At 31.9% G+C, this 23,000-nt stretch overlaps 1 protein-coding gene across 1 annotated transcript; it reads right to left on the reverse strand.

Annotated features, from left to right (window-relative positions):
- Positions 1 to 266: 266 nt before the first annotated feature.
- LOC123228784 (secreted RxLR effector protein 161-like) lies at positions 267 to 992 on the reverse strand. The gene is made up of 2 exons (XM_044654234.1): positions 576 to 992; positions 267 to 476 (listed from the first exon to the last, which is right to left on the reverse strand). The coding sequence occupies exons 1-2, from the start codon at positions 990 to 992 to the stop codon at positions 267 to 269; spliced, it is 627 nt and encodes a 208-aa protein (XP_044510169.1).
- Positions 993 to 23,000: the final 22,008 nt, after the last annotated feature.

Raw genomic sequence — 23,000 nt, forward strand, 5'->3', positions numbered from 1 at the left:
ATTGCCCAAGCAGATTGCCTATGCAGGGAATGATTTGATGACATTTATTAAAACTCATCGGGACCTTTCACATGTCGTATGCATATAGTTAATATGGATGTAATATACAACTACAACATATATATATGTATAAGTGACATTGAAAACATGTGAAGTATGACATAACTTTTCTTTTATTAATAATGTATATGCAAGATATACAACCCTTAAAATCAATTAAAACGCTTGGTTTTTAAGGCATATTCTAACAAAAACTCCCATTTGCACTAAAGCCAATCGTTGTAGTACCTAATGCCCATCCTCTCTAGATGTTGGTCCAACAGTCTTTGCGTCAGTGCTTTAGTTAGTGGATCTGTAAGATTGTCTATCGAAGCAATCTTCTGAATGACAATATCTCCAACTCCAATAAATTCTCTCAAGATGTGATATTTTCGTTGAACATGTTTTGACTTTTGATGCGCTCTTAGTTCCTTTGCCTGTGCAATGGCATCGGTATTGTCATAGAATAGAATTACTGGTTGACTCATCTGAGGAACCACGCCTAACTTTGTGGTGAATTTATGCATCTAAACAACCTCTTTTGTAGCTTCTAAAGCGACAATATACTCAGCTTCTGTAGTAGAGTCTACAGTAGTCGATTGTTTGGCACTTTTCCAACTGACTGCACCTTCATTACAAACAAAAATAAATGCAGACGTAGACTTTCTATCGTCTACATCTGACTGAAAATCAGAATCTGAGTATCCTTTGAGCGTCAACTCTAAACCCCCATAACCTAGTATCAATTCCTTGGTTCTTCTTAAATACTTCAGGATGGCTTTTATTGTTGTCCAGTGTCTTTCTCCAAGATTTGACTGATATTTGCTTACTACATTAACTGCAAAAGCAATGTCTGGTCGTGTACATAACATGGCATACATGAGATTACCTACTGCCGAAGCATATGACACCTCATACATTCGTTGTCGTTCTTCATCAGTCTTTGGACACATATCTTTTGATAAATGTGTTCCATGAGGAAACGGTAGAAGACCTCTTTTAGAGTCTTGCATATGAAAATGTTTCAACACTTTCTCTATGTACAACTTTTGAGATAAACCTATTAATCCTTTCGCTTTATCTCTATAGATGTGAATACCTAGAATATAGGTTGTTTCTCCAAGATCCTTCATGGAAAAAGATTTTGCTAGCCATAGCTTAACGTCAGTCATAGTGCCAATATCGTTTCCAATTAATAATATGTCATCTACATACAAGACTAGGAAAGCGACAATTTTATCCCTATCCAATTTATAAACACACGGCTCATCCGGATTTTTAATAAAACCGAATACTTGAATTGTTTCATCAAACCGGATATTCCAGTTTCTTAAAGCTTGTTTCAATCCATATATAGATCGATGTAGTTTGCACACTTTATACCTCTCTGTAGCGGATACAAAACCTATTGGCTGCTTCATATAGATATTTTCCTCAATATACCCATTGAGAAAAACAGTTTTAACATCCATCTACCATATCTCATAATCATAATGTGCTGCGAGGGCTAGTAGGATTCTGATGGATTTAAGCATTGCGGTTGGTGAAAAGGTCTCCTCATAATCCAACCCTTGTTTTTTAGTATAACCTTTAGCTACCAATCGAGCTTTATAAGTTTCAACTTTTCCATCCTTGCCAATTTTTCTCTTGAAGATCCATTTACATCCGATCGAAACTATTCCATCAGATGGATCAACGAGTGTCCATACTTGATTGACATTCATAGATTCAATTTATGAATTCATTGCCTCTAGCCATCTACCGGAGTCAATATCCAATATTGCCTCTTGGTAAGTTTTTGGATCCTCTAGATGCTCAGTTTCTCCCATTAGAAGAGATTCAAAATCTCCTTCTGTTAGAAATCCATATCTCTCGTGAGGTTGAGACACTCTAACAGACTTTCTTATTTGAGCCGTTGTAGTTGGTATAGGTGATTGTATGCTTGGAGGATTTACCTGAACAGGCTCGATTACGGGCTCTCCAGGCTCTTCTTCAAGCACAATTTTCCTTCTTGCACCACCTTCCTCTAAGAACTCTTTCTCAAGAAAATGTGCATTTCTACTGACCATAATTCTTTGATCAGAGTGAAAGTAGAAATAATATCCTAAACTTTCTTTTGGATACCCGATAAACTAACCCTTTTCTGCTCGGGACTCCAATTTATCAGCTCTAACCACTTTGACAAACGTTGGACATCCTTAGATTTTCAGGTAGTTTACACTTGGAAGTCTACCATATCGTAATTCGTATGACGTCTTTCGAATGGACTTCGATGGTGCTTTATTCAACACATGTAGTGCTATCTGAAAAGCATATCCTCATAAATAAACTGGCAAATCAATTAAACTCATCATAGATCATACCATATCTAACAAAGTATGATTTCTCCGTTCAAACACACCATTATGTTGTGGTGTGAATGGCGGAGTCAACTGAGATAGTATTCCTTTGTCTTTTAGGAACTCCTAGAATTCTATACTCAAGTATTCACCTCCGCGATCTGAACGTAAAGCTTTAATATTCTTTCCAGTCTGGTTTTCTACTTCCTTTTAGAACTCTCTGAACTTTTCAAAAGCTTCAGATTTGTATTTCATTAAATACAAATACCCATATCGAGAATAATCATCGATAAAGGTAATGAAGTATGAAAAACCTCCTCGGGCCATTTCATTAAAGGGGCCACACACATCAGTGTTGATCAACTCTAACATATTTTTGGCTCGCTCCCCTTTATTTTAGTCATTCAAGGATCAAACTCTTGCTCTGATACCATTTGAAGGATTTTGGCAAGAAAATTAAAAATTTTAATTTATGTTCACATCATATGTAACAATGGTAATATAATATTTACATGTTGTTTCAAGAAATAAAACATAGAAACATGTAAACTACCTTGTACCTTGTAATTTGATTTGAAGTTTGGAAGCTTGAATCACTAAAATAAGTGATCTCTTGACTTGCACTCTTCAAGGAAGAAAAATGGAAGAAAAGAGAAGTTATTTCCGTCAAAAGAAGAAGAAGAAAAGAAAATGTATATTTTTCTTCATTTTTGTCTCACATTTATTACATTAAAACTTGATATTTATCAAGTTACATGTGCTTAATTCTCATTGGTTGATAATAAAGAGAAATTGGAATTTGACACATGTTAATTAATTTGTGCCCAAAATTATTCATTTTAACTTTCTAAACAATTTAAAAGGTGTAAAATGACAATTTTACCCCTTTTCCGAATCTTATTCGAAAATCATAATTTTTATCTTCGGAAAGTGTTAGCCAACCATAGATAAATATTTTTAGCTTCATAACACCATTTTCTTCCTTGAAATATAAGTGTAACCTTTAAGGTTCATAGTGACCTTTAAGGTTCATAGTGACGTAGCCGTGAGCCCCATATCGGACGATATGTTTTATTATATCACTATATAACCTAAAACTGTCGTTAACCGATATACTTCATTTTTCGCTACAAAACGAAGCTCCCACTAATCATGTGGTATCATCTAGCAATGTCCCATGACCCCTACATCACAATGAAATACAAGCTTCACATAATGTCAAATGAACCTTTCTTACTCACACTTACCATGTAGTCCAATCCCTCCGTCATTATATCTCGATTAAACTTGGATTCATGGAATGTCAAAATCCAATATTTAATCTTTTCGAATATCAAGTAATACATCATAATGTGCCACATCGAAATTCTCTTCATGTGGTCTTTTATCTACACTGGCCAGTGTATTAGATTTTCATGTTTCTTGATATTCGTATGGGAACTCGGGAGCAGTCAAGCTGTTGGATCCCTGTATGATCATCACTTGTCCTCTCACTCAAGCAACATATGATCAAAACGGCTTCTGAACAAGACATGATTAGCCTCGTGGTATACACCGTATCAACCATACGTTTTGGAACGAAACACAACTATGATATCTCAAGTCAGAGGATCTATACACTAATATGATTTACGATGTATCATTGACTACATATTAATGCCTATGTGATCATCGTTCAACAGTCACGTTCGATAAACAATATAATATAATAACCTTTGATTAGTTTTCTAACTATCAAATGGTTTTATTGTTTACCCATGTGTATATCCACCATGTCTAATGTCATCTATTGATATACTATGGTGATATAGCATACACCCACTATGCAATACTATTGCCTAAACAGATTACCTATGCAGGGAACGATTTGATGACATTTATTAAAACTCATCGGGACCTTTCACATGTCGTATGCATGTAGTTAATATGGATGTAATATACAACTACAACATATATATATATATATATATATATATATATATATATATATATATATATATATATATATATATATAAGTGACATTGAAAACATGTGAAGTATGACATAACTTTTCTTTTATTAATAATGTATATGCAAGATATACAACCCTTAAAACCAATTAAAACGATTGGTTTTTAGAGCATATTCTAACAAAAACATGGTCAACGAGTTCTTTCCTTTTCTAAGCACCAGATTATCACCAAATAATCTTTACCTCTAGGTTCAAATAAACTCCTATATACATATGACTCATAAGTTTTCTATCCAACTAGTAGTGTTTGCATTTAGGTTGAATTCAAACACAAACTAAGATTAGCCTCTAGCAAAATATTATGGCCACCCGAACGAAAGAGTGTCAGTAAACATTTTTTAAGCTTTTACAACATCACAGTTATATGCAATTCGATCCTTTCATTAACCAATATCTTTTGAGGTTAAGATATAGAAATATGTCTATTTCAGTGGTTCTTTAGTATGAACTGATACACATTAATGACCAATATAGATTAGGTTACAACCTCATCCCACTGTGGCTATATATTCAAGTAGTCATGGATGTCATTCAATATTCAGATGTGAGATATCTTCCCTTGTGCTTAGGAGTGATGAATCCTTTATCAATCAACCATAACTTCCATGTATCTCATGATATGGTTGATTATTACCTTTATAGTTACCCGAATTACAGCAACATGTTAGATAATGTCAAACCATACTAATCTTTATGCAAGATGGTTTGGTGACCTTAAGTCAAGGATCACATACATCTGTGGTGTTCAGAGGATTTATTCTATCAACATTGGAGTAATCATCCATATAGATATCCTCTAGTCGGATCAATCTGATGAACATGTCTATAACATATACTCATATGTTACATAAAACTATTTACAATAGTTTTGACACGTGAAAACTATCGCTACTTTTGGTAGAGTCTCTCAACATTATAATAATCCTATCATCATTATATATGCCCTTATTTATTGTAATGCCAAGATTATGGACATTTCTAGAATGGCCACTTGAAGTATATATAGGGTTCCCACGATCAATCATCTGATCCTCTTGTAACAGTTCTACCATTCTAAAGGCATGTTATTCACATGATCATATAAACATGTAAATTGAACAATAATAAATCTTTTATTAATTATTAATATAAAACTATATCCATAAATGTTAAATTTGATTGGCTCTAAGCACCTACCCTAACCATAATAAAACATAAGACACCGTCAGTAAAAAAATATTGGTAACCCACTTACTAAAGTGATGATAGTGAAACGGTTAAACCATCATCTTAAAAAGATAAGTGTACGATACAATAGTGAATGACTCTAGTGTAAGTGAGAGTTTTGTTAGTGTATACCCTAAAAACCATTCATGTTACTGATTTCGGGGTATTTTATCTTATATGTATATTTGTAAAAACTTATTAATAAAAGAAATAGTCTTTTAGTTCATATGCATAATTGTTTCATTTATTTCCGATAATATAAAGTATGTATGTGAACTATTTGGTTGACTCACTTAATGTACAAACTGAGTCATCAAATTATTCTCACGGATGTGACATAACTTAAGCAATTATATCATATAGTAGACATATAAATGCCTCCATTGAATGTCATGAGAAGAAATTAGTGTTGGTGACGATGATAGTATTAATATGGATTAACAGTTACAGAACCATTTTTCAAATATGACCAATAATGATATGTCATATGGTCACTAAATCATAGTGAAAGACTTACTGTATGATCGTACTAGTGTCTAAAGTAATCTTTTGACCTGAGCATCATGGTTAGATCTGATACGAATATAAGTGATTCATGTAGTGTATAAATATAGGGTTAACCATATTTCATATAAGAAATCATATTGGTCATGTGTTATTTGTATATAGGGACAAATGATGATCAAGATGGGATTCATTGGCTTAGAAAGATCAGATTATAAATATCTATTAATTTGATTTAGATTTGAGTTCTGGAGTTAACGGTGATAAATATTAAAAATTGAACTTTTTGGTTAGAGTATAATGTAAGTCATATAAAAGATGTTAGTGATAACATGTTTTAAATATTTGAATTCACAATTTGTGATTGGACAATGGAATGATATTACCTGCACGAAATGTACGTAGGAGATATTAGATTTGATGAAGTATTTCTTTATCGTGGTTTCAAGGCTATGACACATTGCTAGATGTTCACCATAGTTATTAAGTTTTCAAATACACTTTTGGATTATTCAAAGAGAGACACACGACTACGTCACGGTGAATCTAATGGGTCACACCAATTAACCAAGCTTTCAAAAGGAAGAATTAATTATCCGAGGTTGGTTAGCACCATCAAAAGTATAATGAAAATCATGTAAAATGTTGTATGGGTCCAAAAATAACATTTTAAAAGTTAAGATATTAGTGAGATAAAATTAGGGTGGCTAAGTTATATATTTGATATACATGTATGACAAGGATTCAAATTATGAATTTGTTAGGCCAAATAAGATTTTCAAAAATTGCAAATGAGCCATTATAGAAAGAGGCCTTTTAGTTCATTTAGATGAACTAACTCATTTGTGCACTTTTTTTTTTCTCATATTAAAGCTTATAACTCTTTCCATTCTCCCTCTTTGATTTGGCCAAGAAGCTTGGAAGTTGATTTCCTTTGGAAGTTTTGCATTTGGAGGACACATTCTATTATCTTATATCATATAGAAGGCAAAAGAGTAGGTAAAAAGTTTCATCCTACTCTTATATGCTTTATTCATGTCTTGATTCTTATTCTTCCTATATGCATGACATTCTTGACATCTTCTTCTTCATCTACAACTTTCATTTAACTGGAGAGGGTTGTTACATTTTTGGTATTAAAGCGTGGTTTTGGGAACACAAAAGTGTTAAATGTTATGTGTGCATATAAGTGTCCAAGTAGCCTTATATAATACTGATCGCTCTCACACGCCAACCATTGTAAATGTAACATCCCTCTTTAGATACATACCTTTATCTAGAATATAACTTGAAGAGACATGTACAACTAGACTACTTACTTTAAAATGTCATCATTCAATGCATGACCATAAATATTTAAGTGTGCAAAAAGGATTTGTATGAATAAAAACTAAAATATATCAGTTATTAAAACTCATAAATGTATGAACAGTCTAAAAACTCAATCTGAAGCTATTGTGCATAAATAAATCTTAAAAATAATACAACTAAAATGTTCTAAATACATGAATGGAAAAAAACTCTTAAAATATGCCTTCCCTTTCATATAGCTGCTCGCTTGACTGTTACCTCCCCTGCTTGTCTCGCTACTTATCTGTACTTGTAAAACAACAAAAAGGAACGTGTGAGTGAAAACACAAGGTAAGTTGGTGACCCCTCAAAACTTAAAATACTAATGATATTGATAAGCTTAGCGTTTAATTTGTGAATCCAAATATGGTCACAAGTTGGCACTCTCGTGCTCTAACATAAGACATCTATAAAGATTACTATGGCCTAAGCTAAAATCAACATATTTAATACCCTAGTGAAAGCATAAGACAACTTACATGTCATTATTTGTCATGCCTTACGCATATGTCATACGACCTATTAGGCTAGCCAATTAAGACACTCTGGTCACACAGGAAATCTAGTAGTAGTCCCTTTCCTTATCAAATAAGTTAATTAGAACTGTTGTCTAAACCATCCTAGAATAACCCTTACCATTGGTACATATATGGTACATCTATGTGAGGAAATATCTGAAAAGTCACAATCCTTACCATGCACACTTGAATAAACTAGGTGGCTATGTGCCTTGGCAACAAGTGCATGATGCATCTTATAAGTATTCAACCTTATTGCTTTCACGTATCTTGCCACTTATGCACATAGTTGGTGTTTATCTAGATGTGAAACATTTTCTTTAACTTTTTAGATTTTTAACCTAAATCTGATTTGATTAGGGTCTTGTGCCATCTTCATGTAGTCAGACACTATTTCTAATTCTATCTAGTTAGTTTTTTTTTTCACTAAAGTCTCTTATTCTTTCTTGTTTCCTTTGTTTCCCCTTCATTATGTTTGAACTAGGGGTAAAATGGTCTTTTTACTTCACGAGTGTGTACTTACAATGCACCTTTGTGTGCCTAATTTTAAACGTGGTGTCCAATTTTAGAAAGTCACATGCATGAGTATGTCCAATACCACACAGCTGTGAAACTTCCCTATATTAAACTTAGGACACATAGACGTGTATAAGACCGCACACAACTATGTGTCACAATCTAGAAATTGTAACTTCTACAGTTTTTGCTTTTTTTAGCTAATTTTACGGAGATCCAACATATGAACAAGCATACAACATATTTCTCAGCATCTTAGATCAATATTCTGTATTCAAAAATACATAAGCATAAGTAAACATGAACTAATAATCATCAACATCCATATTAGCATGACATGTATGTATAAAGGCGAGTTCATCAATTTATGCGATTCTTAGACAAAACCAATAACACCTCAACATGTATAATCATCAAAATCATCAATATAACATTACTACTCTATGAAAATGTCATACTCCATTATCAAAATTCGCAAACTATCAACAATTTTGCTTAGCTTAACCAAAATGTGCCAACTTACTTGTCTTTTGATGTACAAGCAATTTTTCATATGGCTACGGTGATTTTCAGTGATTGACAACTCTTTTTCGATGACTACAAGACTCTTTCTCACTGTTCTTTTGTTGAGGTGCGACTAGGGCGAAAAAATAATGAGAGGATATGGTTAAACATGCTTTTATTTTTGCTTACTAGACATAATACATAGGCATAAATGGACTTTACATTAGCATGTGTCACATCGCACAACTAAGGCAACCTCTAATCTTGTCATGATTCTTACTTATCTAATAAGTTGAAATTCGTTAGCGATACACAATTGTGTATACCTTTATACACAGACGTGTATTACTCTAGAAAACATTAATGAAATTTATTTAAATCAAGAGGAAATACTAAAATACCCTTGGGCTTACCTGTAGGTGTTATAGTAAATATCATCTAACTTGCAATTAAGTTATGCTTTATGTATGCTTCAGCATGTGTGTTATTTCAAGATGAGGATATCTAAGAGACTCATGGGTATTGAGCAAAAGGTACCTACCCTAGATGGAAGTCAAAAGGAGACACAAAGACAAATATCTAGTATAGTTGTAGCGTTGTAGATTAACACCTCGATGATCCAGACAGGTGGTCCAATAGATCTCTTTAAGAGAATCGAGAGGTTTTTAAAAATGTAGGGCATCTAGTTGAGGTCCCTTTATGATACAATTGGGTTAGTTCTCCTAAGAATGCACTATTATGATACTGGCTCCTACTAAGCAGATGTTGGGTGAGGTTGGGCCAGATTATTTATAGCCACTTAAGCATAGGCTGAGGCTAACCCATTTATTGTGATGGGTTAGTTGACTTTTTATTCATGCTACTTATATGTACTAATTTATTATAGTTCTATTCATAACTTTATTGCACGTAGTATTATTAAGAGGTTAGAATTAAAGCCTACACTAATAGATAGTGTGTACATTTAACTACCAAATAGGAATAAAATTACTAGTGATAAGATGTTGTTGGGTGAGACAATAACCTTAAGGGGTAGAGTATGACAACTGATCTGATTGTGTTTGACATACGCAATTTCGATATAATCTTGGGTATGGATTTCTTGAGTCAGTATGGAGCCAAGATTAACTGCTAAAAGAAGAAAGTTAGATTTCTCCTAGATGATGGTGAAGAGTTCACATTTAGTGAGGGTTGTGTACTGAGTTTGATGATCAATGTATTAAAGCCAAAAAATTGTTTAGTAAAGGTTGTACAGGTTATTTAACATATGTTATAGGCAATAATGTTGGTTTAGTCTTAAGTTTGCAATCCATTCTAGATGTGTGAGAGTTATAGGATACATTTCTTGATAAACTACTAAGGTTGGCACCAAAGAGGAACGTAGAATTCAGTATTAAGTTGACTATTGGGATGAAACCTCAATCTAAAGTGTTAAGGTAGGTGCCCTAGAGCCAATGGAATTTGGCATTTATGAATGTAATTTTATATTAATAATTAATAAAGCATTTATCATTATTCAATTCTTATGTTTTCTATTTATATGATTGTATGAATAACATATCCTTAGAATGGTAGAACTGTAACAAGGGGAATAGTTTACTGATCGTGGGAACCCTATGTATATTTTAGTTATCATTTTTAAATGTTCATAATCTCAACATTATAATGAACAAGGGCACGTGTAATGATGATAGGATTATCATAGTGTTGAGTGACCCCTCCAAAAATGGCAACAGTTCTCATATGTCGATGTTATTGTAAATAGATTGGTGCAACAAATGAGTGCATATTGTAGACATGTTTATCAGCTAACCCAATCAGAGAATATCCATATAGACGATTGTTTTAGTGTCTATAGAATAAATCCTCTGATTACCATGGGTACATATGATCCTCTGACTTGAGGTCATTAGACTGTCTCGTGTAAGGATCATTATAGTTTGACGTTATCCTACATGTCGTCATAATAGGGGTAACTATAAAGTTAGTAATCAATCATGTCATAAGATACATGGAGGCTATGGTTGATCAATAAAGGATTCATCACCTTTGAGCATAAGAGAAGATATCTCACATGAGAATACTAAATGACATCCATGACAGTTTTAATCTATGGCCACAATGAGATGAGGTTTTTGCCTAATCCATATTAGTCTTTTATATGTATCAGTTTATATTGAAAAACCAATGAAATAAATGCAGTTCTTTGTCTCAGTCTTGAAAGATATTGATTGATGAAAAGATTGAATTGCATATAACTTTGATGTTACAAAAGCTTAAGAGATGTCCACCGACACTCTATCATCTAGATGACCATGAAGCTTTGCTAGAGGTCAATCTTGATTTGTGTCTGAATTCAGTCTAAATTCAGACACTGCTTGTTTGATAAATAGCTTATATGTGACATGCATATAGAGGTTGATTCTAACCCAAAGATGAAGATTATTTGGTGATAATCCTAGTGTTTAGGGAATGAGAGAATTGGTTGAGCATATTTTGACCAAGTCAAACTTAGTATGCATAGTGCCACATGACACCATGTAATATATATAATGCATGGCACGACTGTACAAAATATTGTCTAGCATGCAAGGCATAAAATCATATTGGATGGAACATAAATTGTGCCACCCATGCATGGTTTGAAACATGTTGATTGACATGTTTACGTGTTAGCCATGCATGTATGTTGAGAGTGCCAGCTCTAGATAAAATTTGTATTATACTCAAACACTTGCATATATTTACAAGTGTGTTAGAATTTAACAAAAATATAACATATACACAACCAAAAACCCTAGCTATAAGTTTTCAATTTTTCTTTCCTCTTCTTGTGAACACAAAATCTAGCAAAGAAGTCGTAGCAACTTTTTCCTTGGATTGCCTCTTACGTGTTCATGCTCCATGTTGATACCAAAGTGTTGCCTCTTAAGGCTTGGATAATTTTCATTCTTAGGCCATGCGAAGTTTTAAAGGAGTTACCAATGTAGGTATAAAAACTAAAACACCCAATGTGTGTTTTATATGTTCATGGTTATATATTTAAAAAAGGGTATTCTAGTTAGGGTTTTCAGGATTTTATGATTTTTAAAATTTGAATTCCACTATGTTACCAATTATTAGTGCCCTAAAAAACCCAATAGTGGTATTAGTGCCACCATTTAACATATTTTTCTTGAAAATATATACTTGCTAGATTGTTTTAATTAATTTTATATGTTGAATGCATGTAATCAGATTAATCAAGACTAAAATTGGTAAAAATGATTGGCAATCATTTTGTTACATGATTTGTTAAGTATCATGTATAACATAAATTGTGTTAAATTATTGAGTGATGATTTTTTATTTTTGTTTGAGTTTTGTTGATATTTGTAGTTTAAATTTTGGTTGAAAGTTGTAGGTTGCATGTTGTTGTATGAAATCACCTTCAAATCTAGTTGATTGCATTTTAAACTAGATATAGACATTATGAGTTTGTAGTGATGCCTTTTGGATTGACCAATGCACCTGCAGTCTTCATAGATCTAATGAATAAAGTGTTCTAGGATTGTTTTGATAGATTCATCATGGTGTTTATTGATGATATCTTATTGTACTCTAAGACTTGTGAGGAATACAAGTAGTATTTCAGGTTTGTGTTACAATGACCGTGTAAAAAGCATTTTCATGCTAAGTTCTTCAAGTATGAGTTTTGGTTGGATGAGTAGCATTCTTGGGTCACATGGTGTCGATTGATAGTATCTTGGTAGACCTAAGTAAGATGAAGGCATAACTTGATTTGCAATGGCTTAAGTCAGCCAAGAGGTTTAAAGTTTTTTGGGTTTGGTAGGATATTATAGGCAGTTTGTGAAAGGCTTTGCCAAGTTGGCAAAACCATTGATAGAATTGACCAAAAAGAATGTTCCTTTCAAATGGTCTAATTCTTATGAAAGAAGTTTCCAGGAGTTGAAACAAAGGTTAACTTTTGTATTAGTTTTAGTGTTACTGATCGAGGGGGAGGAGTATAATTTGTACACAGATGTTTCTCATCAAGGTATGAGAGCTATATTGATGCAAAAAGGGAAAGTGATTGCATTTGCTTTCTAATAGCTTAAGGTTTACAAGATTTGATATCCTACCGATGACTTAGAGCTAGCTACTATTGTGTTTGCTCTAAAGATATGGTGACATTATTTATATGGTATGAAAGTGTAAAGTGTACAAAACCACAAGAGCTTGAAATATTTCTTCACCCAAAAAAAGCTTAATATATGGCAATGAAGGTGGATGGAGCTAATTAAGGATTATGACAGTGATATCGGATACCGCCCAGGAAAAGCTTATGTTTTGGTTGACACCCTGAGTAGAAAAGTTGTCTTATCTTATATCATTGTTTGAAAGAGGCTACAATAGGACCCAATGAGGGAGTAGATTGAGTTGGTTACTAGATTGATGACTGGTTTACAAATTTAGTTGACTCTCTTTGATGAGTTCAAACAATGCATTGGTCAAATGAATGGGGTGTTTAGATAAGGCAGGGCTATTGAGGGTATAGAGACTGAGTTTTCTATGGTTGATGATATGTTAAGGTTCCGCAACTAAGTTTATGTTCTAAGTGATGATGATTTAAGGCGTAAGATCCACACGAAGGTACATAGTTAAAAATGTATCAAGACTTGAAGAGGTGAATTTGGTAATTCAACATAAGTGTTTAGTGTGTCAATAGGTTAAGGCTAAACATCATAAAACATTAAGGTTACTTTAGCCTCTAAGTATTCTTAAGTGGAAATGGGAGCACATCTCTACAGACTTTGTGATTGGACTAGAGATGGATTCAATGTATTATAGGTAATTGTGGATCAATTGACTAAGTCAGCTTATTTCATCCTAATCACAAATAATATGAGTTATAATCAATTGGGCAGATCTATGTCAGAGAGATTATGGACTCTATGGGGTACCTAAGACTATCTATCAGATAAATAGGAACAGTACACACGTGTATTGTTAACATATTTGAATTTTTGGATAAAAAGTAGTTTTATGGGGATTTCGAAAACTACCATTTTTGTGTAACGACATACAAGACTATGTATAAGCATTACATGCACATGTATCATTAATTTCAATGAAAATAAAAATAAATCCAAATGTATTTTTGTGGCCATTCACACCATTCTTTTTGAGAAATCAGAGAGGTTAAAAATTGAGAGAACTATTAGAGCTAAGCAACACACGAAAGAGCAACACACGAAAGATTAGGAAATCACCTTGCCATATGAAGATTCATCCCTAGACTTTGGAGGAGAGGTAAATAGGATTATGTTTTCGATTTTGAAAGTTTTTCCTTATTGATTCTTATAATAATTATTTATTATAATCTGTTATGATGATGAAATTGTGTGTATACAAAGTAGAAATTTAGAGATATGATTGTATCTTGTAGTTATATGTATTGATAGAAGTTTTAAGGTTGGAATTATGCAAATGGCTTGAATGGTGCTGTTTGATTCAATAATAAATTGATTATTCCAAAGAATATAATTCCTTTACATGTGTAGCAATGTTTTTTTAGTGAAATCTATTGATGAATGGTATAGGGAATAAACTGATAAAATGTTCTTTTATATAATATTTATATAGTAACAATTTGATGAAATTGAGGAGATTACTACGACCTTGGTAGTGAAGATTGATGTGGTTGGTACAAACATTGATTTGTATGAATTATGTGGTATTAGGAATAAGATGGTTTTTTGTAAAATGGCTTAACACAAGAGCTGAATTTTGGAAAATGTCGACACATACCTGTGTGTCATTTGACACACAACCGTGTAGATTTGGGAAAATTCCCCCTATGTATGATGTGTACATGGGCGTGTGTCAGGAGAGAAAACACCCTTATGTGTAGGGAACACACCCTCATGTATTTTTAAGGAAAATGGAATTTAGGGATTTTGGATATAAAAATATTGCATACACTAATAAAAATAACTATTTTACCCCTGAAAGAAAATAATGGAAGTCATTATAGAGGTGCTCGATTATGTGGACGGTATCACGAACCTTGACTAGAGGGGTTTTGAGTCGAAAATGCCAACGATGCCCCATTAAATTCTTACCAGTAAGTTGTGTACGGTGTAGCTTCCACAAAGCTTAGTGCAACATGGATTAGTCATTGAGCTACATAAGTATGACTTGTCATCAAGTTATGTGTAATGTGACACATCACTGAACTATATGTAGTGTAATGAACCACCAAGAATAGTGGGGTAGCAACAGAGGCAACAATTCAGTTTAAGACATTACATGATATGTAAGGGCATTTTCATCTTTTTGTTACTTTGAATATCGCTTATCATTTTATAATGTTTTTATGATTGGATTTTCATATGTGTTGGGATCTTCTGTACACGTTTGTTGATGATTTAATTTATTGAATAGCTTTTACACTTTTAAGATTTTGGATTTATATGTTAGAAATCATGCATTTTTATTATTTGTTGTAATTATATTTTTTGAAAAGTAACATGTCACTTTGGGTACATATTCTAGTAGGGGTATGTAACTGGGGAGAGGTGTTACACAACACCGATGCCTATGCTAGAAAAGAAGTTCCTCAAAATTCAATGTCAAATCGAGATTCTTAATGCGAAACTTCATTTGATGTAAGTTGAGATGATAAAAATTAGTAGCACATGTGAGACAATTTCGCAGGCATTCTTGGGTGGGAATGAGGATGATAATGATGATTTTTAGGTCTTTGTGATGGATTAGAGAAAAATAAAATACAATAGCACAAGGTAGATTGAGGACTAGTTAGAATATCCCTTGTTTTTGTTATGATTGTGATTTTTTTTTTTTTTTGCTACTATGTTTGTTATTTTTCTTTTCAATACTAATTGTATCAAATTTTTGTGTGTTTAATGGAGAAATCAGTATTCAATTATTATTATTGTCTTAGACTTAATGTTTTTTTCATTATGAGATTGACTGATACAACCACAATGCAAACATGACACATTATTACATGTCTATCGATCACACTCATACATGGAGTACACAATGCCCTTAACTTCTTAATAAAGACATTGTTTGGTTTAAGTGTAAGGGGGAAGGGGGGAGGAATGATTTTATTTTATCTCTTACTAAAAATTTTTAATTTTTTTTTTTAATTTGAGAATTGTTGTTTTTGTTTTTGTTCGCATATTAGATATTAGCACCATATGCATGTCACCTTTAGACACAATCATAGGAAACACATCGCTATGGTACACGCATAAATACATTACAATCAGTTTATGCCATCATCACATATTATCATAAAATGTGTTTTCTATATTAATTAAAGAAACCCTAAGGCTAGGGAAATAATGCAACAATATCCTTTTCAATTTTTTTTTTTAATTATTGGAAGATCTCATATTTGAAGGCATTAGAAAATAGCATGGAAGGAAGCAAGATTAACGGTTTTCTACTATTAATGACCTTAAATGACTAATTGACCAGAGACATAAAGGCTTATTAAGAGAGAACTTATGCATACCAAGTAACTTGACTAGAACCTCACTGCCCTAGAAATTGACTATATAACCTTTCAAGGTGAAATTTAAAGGTTTGTACCAAGAGAAAAGTGATGCAAGCATAGTTTTATTGTACAATCTAAAAAGACTATTTTTATATGTGATCCTTCATTATTCACATATTAACATAGCTACTTGAAAACTTTTTTGAGCCGAAATACACTGTACATAAGAGAAGTCATGTAGACAATTCTTTTATAACCTGTATCAATTGACCAAGCCTAATCATAGCCATACCCTAATCGTATAGAAGTTAACCCTAAAAAGGAATAAGGGCACCGTATCCAAGCAATATACAAAAAGGAATACAACATGAAGAACAGAGAAGGTTTTAATACAAAATATCTCAGTACTACAAAGTGAACAAGTCTAAGGGAATTGTATACTTTGACTAAAAGAAAATCTAGGCATATGTATATATATGTGTTGCCACTTTCCTTGACAAAAAAAGATAGACAAATATACAAAGGGAGCAGAGAAAAAGAGAAGTATCATACAAGTGCCTAGAATTCAACTAAGGGAAGACAACTATGTGTTCGAGAAACTTAGCCCCTATCAAGTTCATTCAAAGCCAAGCACTTTTAAGCCACGCTACAACCAAAACAATGAGCTAACTGATTTCTCGACCATATAAGGCGTGCATTAGTGGAGATTAGGAGTACAGTTTTGCCTATAGGGTCAGAAATCATAATAATTTATAGAGGTCATAATGGGGAGGTGCACATATGCTCGATCTGAAGTGCAATAGAATTGGAATGGAGATTATGAGAGGACTTTTCTAAGATTGATTGAGAAGTTCAAGTAGATGACCAAGTTGTGATCGAATGTTAGACAGTTTGAAACCTTTACACAAAAATCCTTTTATAAATTGTATTTTCATTGATTGCATAAATATTTGAGCCAAAGGGGGATCAAAGGCTATGAAATTTGCACTTTCTCCTTGTGTTTTAATTTCGATTTGCTTGAGGAGAAGCAAATGTTTAAGTGTGGGGGAATTTGTTGTAGTAAAAATATACACTCACATGTAATGTCTAAAGACATAGAAATATGCATTTTAGTAATAATTTAGTTTAGAATTTTAATTAATTAATAATAAAGTTCCTAGATATTTTATTTGATTAATCTTTTTTTGTTTGTAGAAAAATAAAATGGAAATTAGGAAGAATTATGGAAAAGAAGTGAAGAAAATAGAAGAAACTAGAAAAGTTTCCTCGATTGCATTAGGATAAAACAAGCGCAGAAGGAAGAATAAGGAAAAGAGTTAGACTTGTCAACATCAATGGATCGGGAAAGAGTGGATTTAACATTAAATGGAATCAAGAAAGAATCTACAATAGTCTTATGTGCATAGGAAGAAAGGAACCTATATAAAGGCATCCAATTTGTTAGTGTAGAGAGACTACTCTTATTAGAATTTTTCAATGATAACTTTAAGCAATCCACTGCTTGCATTTCGTAAGCCATCAAAAGTACTACCAACAACACAAGATAGTAAGTGACAATAACAACTAGCCATTCAGAGCTTGTATACATACTTATATACAATCTTTTTCATCTTTTGCTCTAAGTACAATAATTTTATATATTTGTTATTGTATGTTTGTTTTTAGTATAAGTGGCTAATTTCCTCTGTTTTAGGAGCTAAAGGGAATTTGAAACCACTATGAGTTTGTAGTACATTATCTTATAATTTATATAAAATCATTATGCTTTGATTTATTGAATGGTTATTCCTTCCTTATAGTAAAGATAATGTTTTGTCTTTGCACATGTTAGTAGACTCACGTAGACTATCAAAAGGTAGATGTTGGGTTAGTTCATGCATTCATTAAACCTAGATTGCTTATATTAGGGATAAGTCAGCTCCTTGTGAATTAATTGGAATCATAGAGCATAATGAGTAGTTGTAATATGAGTTATCACCAAAGTAGAAACTAGTTTAATATTTTCATGTTTAATCAATCTCCCAAAGGAAACTAGGTTAATATAAGTTAACCAATCAGTGAATATATCACAATTGCCTTAATGGTTTTATCAAACTATAGATTTATGTAAAATTTATCAATGAACTTGAAGTCTTAGAAGTCTTTTATTTATATAAGTGTCAACAACAATGTTTTGATAGTATTTTGCTTATTAATTCAGTTACTTATTAGACTGATTAGTTTAGTATTAGTGATAGTCACATTCATACATATTCTTGTCTTTTATTATGATCTCTTTAGCTAATACAGACTTTGAAATAAATTAGAAGTTAGTTTCCTAATCTTTGTGGGATCGATATCTATTATATTACTTGATTATTCGTGCACTTGCAAGTGAGACACAACACTCTAATGTTACAAATTTGAGACATCTCTGACAATCCTTGTGATATATCACAAAATAATTCCATTACAATCATATAAGTTGTCTCTCCCATATCTTTCATTTCAAAATTCTCAAAAAGATATTTCTTGGCTTCATCTAATAAACCAAAGTCATTAACAACAAATGTCATCTATATACTTTGATCAACAATATTTTCTTGAGAACAAAAAAAATGATGTCATTAAAATTTAGATACCATTGTTGGGAGGTTTTTTTAAGTTTGTATAATAATTTCTTTAATTTACACATTATGTGTTTCTTTTAGAATTCTTTTGAGCTTCTTGATGACTTAAGAGATTAACATAATGAGTTCTTTGATTCCTTAACCTTGTCTCCTTTTAAACAAGTATACTAGTCAATTCACTAACATTCTAGTTGCTATATATAGTGTTGTAATTCATTTGAAATGACCCATATTGTTTAAGAGACAAAGAATTAAGTACGAGTTGTACTAAGAAGTACTCATCCACATTCATTTCCTAAATATTTAATTTTGCTGCTAAGTTTGTCATCTCAAAACATGCTCACGCATGGTATGTGAACCATGGTGGTCAAAGTACTTGCTAATGTGCCAGCAAATGATTTATCAATAATTTGAGAACATTCATCTACAAATTTCTTAAATTCTTTAGTACCATTAGTTTTAAGAAGAGTTGACTTTGAGTTGTTTTTGAATATCATTCACATAAACATTAAGCTTAATCTATTCAATTTTTTCCGAACTTTATATAAAGTTTTTTCATTGTCACTCCTTTCATCAGTAATAGTAACAAGTTTCTCAATTCAAACTGCCAAATCAAGATCTGGAATATTTAAGTGAAACTAGACTTGTCCACTCCAATAAGAGAAGAAACATGCAAATAAAGTGAAAAGGATACAAATATTTCCAAATAAATTAAAATAATCATACATTAATACTTTGCATCATAAAATTTATTACATAAATTCATATTCAAAATATAATATAAAGTACATCACAGTTCTTTTTTGGGTGATACTATGATATACAAATATAAACTATAATTGATAATCACATACAAAATATAAGATACTATGTGCCATAATCATGTTTGTCAATTATAAGAACAATTAATTAACCTTTGGGTTAATCCCAAAATATCTTATAATGCAAACTTTAATTTACCCATAAACAAATATCATTGCATAATCTTAATGTCATCTTTAAATATAAAAGTTTGTGCATAATTGAAATATAATAATAATAAATTATAATTTAAATTTATTTAAATTAAGGTTGTCGAACAAATTATTCATAATATAATTTTAAATTATAATAAATATCAACTTATTAGAAATATTTACAATTTAAAATTTATTTATATTCAAATTTGGCCACTTTAATAATTAACTAACAAATTATTCATAATATAAATTTCAAATCATTAGAAATATTTATAATTTGATATATTTACGTTAAATTTGACTATTTTGGTGACTAAACAATTATCCATAATATAAATTTCAAATTATAATAAAATTTACAATAATTTTTTAAAAATCTTTCATACTTGCAACAGTTAATATTTTATATGTCACCATTAGATTAAAAACTGTTTATACATATGAAAACCATAATGAAAATAAACTTTCAGAACCAATAATAATAGCTGTTAGGAAATTAAAATTCAAAAACTACAAAATGACATGCAACATTTCTTATCCTGTTTCTTCAATGCAACAATTTGACTATGTGACTTTTCCCTTAGTAATGTACATATGAATGAGAAAATAATCTTATAGCCTCTATGGACATGTGACTAAAAGATTGTCTTTAACCATGCATAGGTCAGTTTTATCTGTCTTTAAATCTAAGTGTACTTGTAACACACCCTTCTTCTAGAAGTATCACCCTCCAGAGGAAAGACGTCATCAAATTGACTATTTTGAGCATGCATTCAATTTAAAACAATTAATAAATTCATGAACTAGCTGAATAAAACTTCATTTATTAAAACTTATAGAATTATTGAAATACCCTTGTTAAGTAAACTAGAAATGTTTAAAAGATGTTAAATCACAAAATGTAAGCTGAAAAACATAGTATGTGTAGTCTGATACAAAAATAAAATTTGAATAAAATAAAAACTAAAAAGATGGAAACATTGTTGTTGCTCTCTACTTGCAAACTGCCACTCATCTTACACCCATCATGATTACTTGTACCTGCACATATAAAAGTAAAGGAATGGGTGATAAACACTTAATAAGTAAAAGACTCTACTAGAAACTTTTACTGAAATTCCTAAAATGCCTTTAAAATTGACCTATGCTAACATTGTTTTCTGAAGTCGACATTAAACTCCTTATTCATGATGATAGGTTTTGTATATTGTCTTTATGCTCATACTGTACTCTAAAGATTGTTTAGATTGTATAACATAACTTTCGAATCGAACTATGTCCCGCTTGATTACTTAAAAGCCACTCCCCTGAATTTCTACTTGGTATGACCATACTAAACTTGGTGGGAGCAATTGAATCTAAAAGCTATAACTAAAACTATACACTAGGCTGATTGATTCATATCAAATAAAGGATTTAACACCTTGGCCAAGTGAGCTATCTTTCTATTTCACTACACCAAACTGTATCTCAACTGGACTCTATTGTCAGCAAGTACCCTACTGTAGGTCCTAATGTAGGCGATGTAGAAAATGTGTACTCATGGTGTCCTCTCGTAACAACCTTATGATGTCTAGCATGCATGCGTCTCAAACCTGTACTTAACTTAGCTTGCTCTCCTTGTCACCTAACAACATATCTCGTACCATACTATGACTTAACTCTTAAGCATGTGAGGTACTACTACGAACCCAAGATCTCTATACTATTACTTGGGACGACCCTTAAATCTTTAGCCTAATTCCTTTACTTTTTTTTCTTCTGCCCTAAATACACAAACATGTATGTCTTAACACATAGGGATATGTCCCATATCATATGATTGTGTGGCAAATCCCAGAGTTTAGAAATAGACCTGAATCGTACCCTAATTCGATCTCCACATGCTTATTTCCATTCCAAGCATACCTATAATACATACAATTTTGTTAGCATGTCTTTATAATATCTTAACATCAAGAAACCATTGTCATCACTACAAAATTCCACATAAAACCTATATGAAACTTAACACCATAACAAGGAGAGAACTTACAACAACCCTCAAATGATTAAAATGCAAGGACATCTCATCACTAATAATACTGATTGGATTCACAATAACGTAATTGGATGTATCTCAGCAAAACAAAATATTCATCATCAAACATTAAGGTTGGAAACCTAATTATTCATCTCAAGAACAACCACTCCACAAACTATTATCATATAGACAACTCACACATTCAACTATGCTAATATTTTAGACCTAATCATTCCCATATATCTGCTTCAACATCAAAATAAACCATAGTGCAGAGATCAAGAAGTAAATCCTACTTACCTCTTGAAGATTTATACAGCAACAAAGTTAATCAAAGGGTCTTATTCTCTCTTCCTTTTCTTTCACCACATTGTCAAAATCGAACTATCAGAGATACTGCACGAAAGTTTGATTGTTAGGCTCCGCTCTCTCTCACTTTTGGGAGATTTCATGCATTTAGGGATTGATGATAATAATCCCTAAAAGATAACGATGTGTCTTTTTATAAAACTAAAATGCATAACTACACGCATGGGTATGTACCACCTAATACATGGCCGTGTGTCGTGAAATTTGAATTTCATGTGGAATCTATCTTATAGGACTAATGTGACACGACACACAAGCATGACCTCTCTATACACAATCATGTGTCACAAAAAACTGACATTTTGACTTTGAAATCATATTGACTTATTCATATAACATTTAGATACATGCATAAAGACTATTTTGCCCTTAAGACGTACCTGCGGTTGTTATAATACTCATTTATTTGTCATGTTTAGCAAATATATATATTAATGCATAATTCATTTATTTATTTGTGCAGTGTAGCATACATTATATGTATTCTTCAAAAATTAAAAAGTGAAGATTATGCCATATATGTTTATGTTATACCAAGATTC

The sequence above is a fragment of the Mangifera indica genome, chromosome 11 (genome assembly GCF_011075055.1).
Source record: "Mangifera indica cultivar Alphonso chromosome 11, CATAS_Mindica_2.1, whole genome shotgun sequence".
In the NCBI taxonomy this organism is placed as follows: domain Eukaryota; kingdom Viridiplantae; phylum Streptophyta; class Magnoliopsida; order Sapindales; family Anacardiaceae; genus Mangifera; species Mangifera indica.